The following is a 6,000-nucleotide window of genomic DNA, read 5'->3' as shown; positions in this document are numbered from 1 at the left end:
CTACTACTCTTCATCTCCAACTTTCCACCTGACCCTGTCCCTGTTGTCTCTCTTCTTCCTTATCCTGTCTCTCTTCTACCTAACCCTGTCCCTGTTGTCTCTCTTCTACCTAACCCTGTCCCTGTTGTCTCTCTTCTACCTAACCCTGTCCCTGTTGTCTCTCTTCTTCCTGCTCCGGTCCCTGTTGTCTCTCTTCTACCTAACCCTGTCCCTGTTGTCTCTCTTCTACCTAACCCTGTCCCTGTTGTCTCTCTTCTACCTAACCCTGTCCCTGTTGTCTCTCTTCTACCTAACCCTGTCCCTGTTGTCTCTCTTCTACCTAACCCTGTCCCTGTTGTCTCTCTTCTACCTAACCCTGTCCCTGTTGTCTCTCTTCTTCCTGCTCCGGTCCCTGTTGTCTCTCTTCTACCTAACCCTGTCCCTGTTGTCTCTCTTCTACCTAACCCTGTCCCTGTTGTCTCTCTTCTACCTAACCCTGTCCCTGTTGTCTCTCTTCTTCCTGCTCCGGTCCCTGTTGTCTCTCTTCTACCTAATCCTGTCCCTGTTGTCTCTCTTCTACCTGATCCTGTCTCTCTTCTACCTAACCCTGTCCCTGTTGTCTCTCTTCTACCTAACCCTGTCCCTGTTGTCTCTCTTCTACCTAACCCTGTCCCTGTTGTCTCTCTTCTTCCTGCTCCGGTCTCTCTTCTACCTAACCCTGTCCCTGTTGTCTCTCTTCTACCTAACCCTGTCCCTGTTGTCTCTCTTCTACCTAACCCTGTCCCTGTTGTCTCTCTTCTACCTAACCCGGTCCCTGTTGTCTCTCTTCTACCTAACCCGGTCCCTGTTGTCTCTCTTCTACCTAACCCGGTCCCTGTTGTCTCTCTTCTACCTGATCCTGTCTCTCTTCTACCTAATCCTGTCCCTGTCGTCCCTCTTTTACCTGATCCTGTCCCTGTTGTCCCTCCCTCCCTCCCTCCCTGTTGTCTCTCCCTCCCTCCCTCCCTCCTGTCTCCCTCCCTCCCTCCCTCCCTCCCTCCCTCCCTCCCTCCCTCCCTCCCTCCCTCCCTCCCTCCCTCCCTCCCTCGCTCCCTCCCTCGCTCCCTCCCTCCATCCTTTCATCTCTTCCTCATCCCCCTCTATATTCCTCTCTCTCTTCTCTCCTCCCTCACCTCTTTCTATCTCTCCCTCCCTCTCTACATCCCTCCCTCTCTACATCTCTCCCCCTCCTCCCTTTCCTTCACTCATCCCCTCTTCTCTTCCCCTCTCCCTCCCTCGCTGTCTCTCCCTCTCCCTCTCTCCCTTCCTCTCTCTCTGTCTCCCTCTTTCATCCCCCTCCCTTGGAGTGATGAGGCAGGGCAGATAGAGGAGAGGATGGAAGGAAGGTCCTAAATAAATGAACAGGAAAATAAGAGTGTTTCCCAGACAGACAGGTAATAGGACTACAAAATCAGGGAGGAACAGTACAGACTGGTGATGTGAAGAGCTGTGAATTATTAAAGGCTTTATGGTTTATTAATCCAGGCTCTTTGTGAATTCATAAGGTAGCGGATGGTTTGGCCGAGTCAGGTTGGGCTGGGGTTGTGTAGATGGGTTGGGTGTTGGCTGGGCAGGAAGGGGTCAGGAGGTTTGAGCTGGGTGGTGGGCTGGGCAGGAAGTGGTCAGGAGGTTTGAGCTGGGTGGTGGGCTGGGCAGGAAGTGGTCAGGAGGTTTGAGCTGGGTGTTGGGCTGGGCAGGAAGGGGTCAGGAGGTGTGAGCTGGGCAGGAAGTGGTCAGGAGGTTTGAGCTGGGTGGTGGGCTGGGCAGGAAGGGGTCAGGAGGTTTGAGCTGGGTGGTGGGCTGGGCAGGAAGGGGTCAGGAGGTTTGAGCTGGGTGGTGGGCTGGGCAGGAAGGGGTCAGGAGGTTTGAGCTGGGCAGGAAGTGGTCAGGAGGTGTGAGCTGGGCAGGAAGTGGTCAGGAGGTTTGAGCTGGGTGTTGGGCTGGGCAGGAAGGGGTCAGGAGGTTTGAGCTGGGCAGGAAGTGGTCAGGAGGTTTGAGCTGGGCAGGAAGGGGTCAGGAGGTTTGAGCTGGGCAGGAAGTGGTCAGGAGGTTTGAGCTGGGTGGTGGGCTGGGCAGGAAGTGGTCAGGAGGTTTGAGCTGGGCAGGAAGTGGTCAGGAGGTTTGAGCTGGGCAGGAAGGGGTCAAGAGGTTTGAGCTGGGTGGTGGGCTGGGCATGAAGTGGTCAGGAGGTTTGAGCTGGGCAGGAAGTGGTCAGGAGGTTTGAGCTGGTCAGGAAGTGGTCAGGAGGTTTGAGCTGGGTGGTGGGCTGGGCAGGAAGTGGTCAGGAGGTTTGAGCTGGGTGGTGGGCTGGGCAGGAAGTGGTCAGGAGGTTTGAGCTGGGTGGTGGGCTGGGCAGGAAGTGGTCAGGAGGTGTGAGCTGCGTGGTGGGCTGGCCCTTGCACACAACTACTAGTTAGGTATGAACACTCCCAGACGATCAGACTGATTTCAAAAGGAGGCTCAGGTAAATGCACGATGCTCAATATATGTGGAGTTATTTCCATGAAATAAACACACACACAGTGGTTTATTAGACATGCTGTGATGATTTAAAAAATACAATTAAAATGTCCACATGCGGGCTTTAAAGGTCTTTGAGTTAGTTAGTTTGGCTGCACAGGGGGTCTGTTTTGTGAGTTTGTAGTGTTTTCTGAAGAACCACAGCAGAAACGTTGCTGGTAGGAACTATGGAAATTTGTCTCAGCTGTTGTCTCAGCACCCCAAGTGATGTACTGTTTCTTAGGTTCTTCGTTTTGAATAAAGTTAATAGCCCTTTCTCTCCCTACTCTCTTTTTTCTCTCGTTCCTCTCTTTCCTCCTCTCTTCTGTCTCTCGTGTGCTCTCTATCAGAGCAGTTGCCAGGTGTTGTGGACATGCACAAGCCTAGGTGTGTGTGAGTGTGTAGTTCTCCCAAAGTCCCTTTAAATATGCCACGAGAGAGGCAGAGAGAGAGAGAGAGGCGAAGAGAGAGGCAGAGAGAGAGAGAGAGAGAGAGAGAGCGGCAGAGAGTGAGGCAGAGAGAGAGAGAGAGCGAGAGAGGCAGAGAGAGAGAGAGAGGCAGAGAGCGAGGCAGAGAGAGAGAGAGAGGGAGAGAGAGAGAGGCAGAGAGCGAGGCAGAGAGAGGGCAGAGAGAGAGAGAGAGGCAGAGAGAGAGAGAGGCAGAGAGAGAGGCAGAGAGAGAGAGGCAGAGAGAGAGAGAGGCATAGAGAGAGGCAGAGAGAGAGAGAGAGAGAGGCAGAGAGAGAGAGAGGCAGAGAGAGAGAGAGGCAGAGAGAGAGAGGCAGAGAGAGAGGCAGAGAGAGAGAGAGAGAGAGAGGCAGAGAGAGAGAGAGAGGCAGAGAGAGAGAGAGGCAGAGAGAGAGAGGCAGAGAGAGAGAGAGGCAGGGAGAGAGAGAGGCAGAGAGAGAGAGAGAGAGGCAGAGAGAGAGACATAGAGAGAGGCAGAGACAGAGATAGAGAGGCAGAGAGAGAGACAGAGAGAGAGAGAGGCAGAGAGAGAGAGAGGCAGAGAGAGAGATAGAGACAGAGAGAGGCAGAAAGAGAGATAGAGAGGCAGAGAGAGAGAGGCAGAGAGAGAGAGGCAGAGAGAGAGACAGAGAGAGAGGCAGAGATAGAGAGGCAGAGAGAGAGAGGCAGAGAGAGAGAGGAAGAGAGAGAGAGGCAGAGAGAGAGGCAGAGAGAGAGAGAGGCAGAGAGAGACAGAATAGTTGCAATAGAGTGAACATGGTACTAACTGTATTGTCTCTCTCACCACCTGTGGGGGTTTCTTTCGGTGGAATCAGGTATAAAAAAAATACATATTGTGCATATTATTCTAATATGTTGTTCTTCCTCTCCCACCCACACAGGGGAGCGTCAGGAGTGGATGGAGGCTCTTCAAACGGCCATACGCTCCCCTGCCTCCATTTCCCAGAAGCCCCAGAAGTGTGGCACCAACAAACATGGCAGCATAGAGCTGAGAGGGTACAAAGGCAAAGTGTACGTCTCCCTGACGGGAACCAGATTCAAACTGTGCAAATCAGAACAGGTACATGTGGCTTCTCATCCCACTGGGACGTCTGTCTTTATGTTGTTTATTTTCCCACACTGCAGGCGTTACCGTATTTATCCTAGCTTGCATATTGCAACATGCGATTTGAAGAAGAGGAGAGCTGTTGCTTCCTGTGTCGCTGGGTACCATATTCCTTGTCCTGGCGAATTTTTGGCACAAACTTTCTTTGAACCCTGGTTCTTGGTGTGTTTGAACCCTGGTTCTTGGTGTGTTTGAGGGCACTGCGTTCATCCACCTCTGGCCTGCTCGCCTCCCTACCACTGAGGAAGTACAGTTCCCGCTCAGCCCAGTCAAAACTGTTCGCTGCTCTGGCCCCCCAATGGTGGAACAAACTCCCTCACGACGCCAGGACAGCAGAGTCAATCACCACCTTCCGGAGACACCTGAAACCCCACCTCTTCAAGGAATACCTAGGATAGGATAAGTAATCCTTCTCACCCCCCCCTTATATGATTTAGATGCACTATTGTAAAGTGGCTGTTCCACTGGATGTCAGAAGGTGAATTCACCAATTTGTAAGTCGCCCTGGATAAGAGCGTCTGCTAAATGACTTAAATGTAAATGTTTGAACCCTGTTTCTTGGTGTGTTTGAACCCTGGTTCCTGGTGTGTTTGAACTCTTGCTCTTGGTGTGTTTGAACCCTAGTTCTTGGTGTGTTTGAACCCTGGTTCTTGGTGTGTTTGAACCCTGGTTCTTGGTGTGTTTGAACCCTGGTTCTTGGTGTGTTTGAACTGTGTATGTTGGTGTCTTTCTGGTTCATGTCATTAGATGTAAATGGAGCATTTCTAGACCAAACCCAACAAGACACCTCCTTTACTCCACCCGCTCCATGACAGTATCTAGTGATACTGTGAAAGAACTCATGCGGCCCTCTCCCTTCTGTCTCCACCCCGTCCCTCTCTCCCCTTCTCTACCTCGTCTCTCTCTCCCTTCTGTCTCCACCCCTCCCCGCTCTCCCTTCCGTCTCCACCTTGTCCCTCTCTCCCTTCCGTCTCTACCCCGCCCCTATCAACCCTTCTCCACCTTGTCCCTCTCTCCCTTCCGTCTCCACCCCACCCCTCTCACCCCTTCTCCACCTTGTCCCTCTCCCTTCCGTCTCCACCTTGTCCCTCTCTCCCTTCCGTCTCCACCCCATCCCTCTCTCCCTTCCTTCTCCACCCTGCCCCTCTCACCCCTTCTCCACCTTGTCCCTCTCTCCTTCCGTCTCCACCTTGTCCCTCTCTCCCTTCTGTCTCCACCCCGTCCCTCTCTCCCTTCCTTCTCCACCCTGCCCCTTTCACCCCTTCTCCACCTTGTCACTCTCTCCCTTCCGTCTCCACCCTGCCCCTCTCTCCCTTCCGTCTCCACCTCGTCTCTCTCTCCTTTCCATCCCCGCCCCCTCTCTCCCTTCCTTCTCCACCCTGCCCCTCTCTCCCTTCCGTCTCCACCTCGTCTCTCTCTCCTTTCCATCCCCTCCCCTCTCTCCCTTCCTTCTCCACCCTGCCCCTCTCTCCCTCCCGCATCCCCCTTGTCTCTCTCTCCTTTCCGTCCCTGCCCCTCTCCCCCTTTTTTTCCACCCTGCCCCTCTCTCCCTTCCGTCTCCACCCTGCCCCTCTGTCCCTTCCGTCTCCACCTCGTCTCTCTCTCCTTTCCATCCCCGCCCCTCTCTCCCTTCCTTCTCCACCCTGCCCCTCTCTCCCTTCCGTCTCCACCTCGTCTCTCTCTCCTTTCCATCCCCTCCCCTCTCTCCCTTCCTTCTCCACCCTGCCCCTCTCTCCCTCCCGCATCCCCCTTGTCTCTCTCTCCTTTCCGTCCCTGCCCCTCTCCCCCTTCTTTTTCCACCCTGCCCCTCTCTCCTTCCTTCTCCACCCTGCCCCTCTCTCCCTTCCGTCTCCACCCCGTCCCTCTTTCCTTTCCGTCCCCTCCCCTCTCTCCCTTCCTTCTCCACCCTGC

The 6,000-nt window shown here is 54.1% G+C and overlaps 1 protein-coding gene across 3 annotated transcripts in view; it reads left to right on the top strand.

Moving 5' to 3' along the window:
- The window catches only part of arap2 (ArfGAP with RhoGAP domain, ankyrin repeat and PH domain 2), a 267,094-nt gene that overhangs the window by 68,147 nt on the left and 192,947 nt on the right, over positions 1–6,000 (top strand). For all 3 annotated transcript variants that reach the window (XM_064940778.1, XM_064940777.1, XM_064940779.1), the window contains exon 9: positions 3,866–4,044. In XM_064940778.1, coding sequence (XP_064796850.1) covers positions 3,866–4,044 — 179 coding nt within the window. The remainder of the gene's footprint in view (positions 1–3,865; positions 4,045–6,000) is intronic.

This window comes from Oncorhynchus masou, chromosome 27, assembly GCF_036934945.1.
Source record: "Oncorhynchus masou masou isolate Uvic2021 chromosome 27, UVic_Omas_1.1, whole genome shotgun sequence".
In the NCBI taxonomy this organism is placed as follows: Eukaryota; Metazoa; Chordata; class Actinopteri; order Salmoniformes; family Salmonidae; genus Oncorhynchus; species Oncorhynchus masou.
The sequence above is the reverse complement of the archived record's forward strand: the minus strand, read 5'-3'. Positions and strand labels throughout refer to the sequence as shown.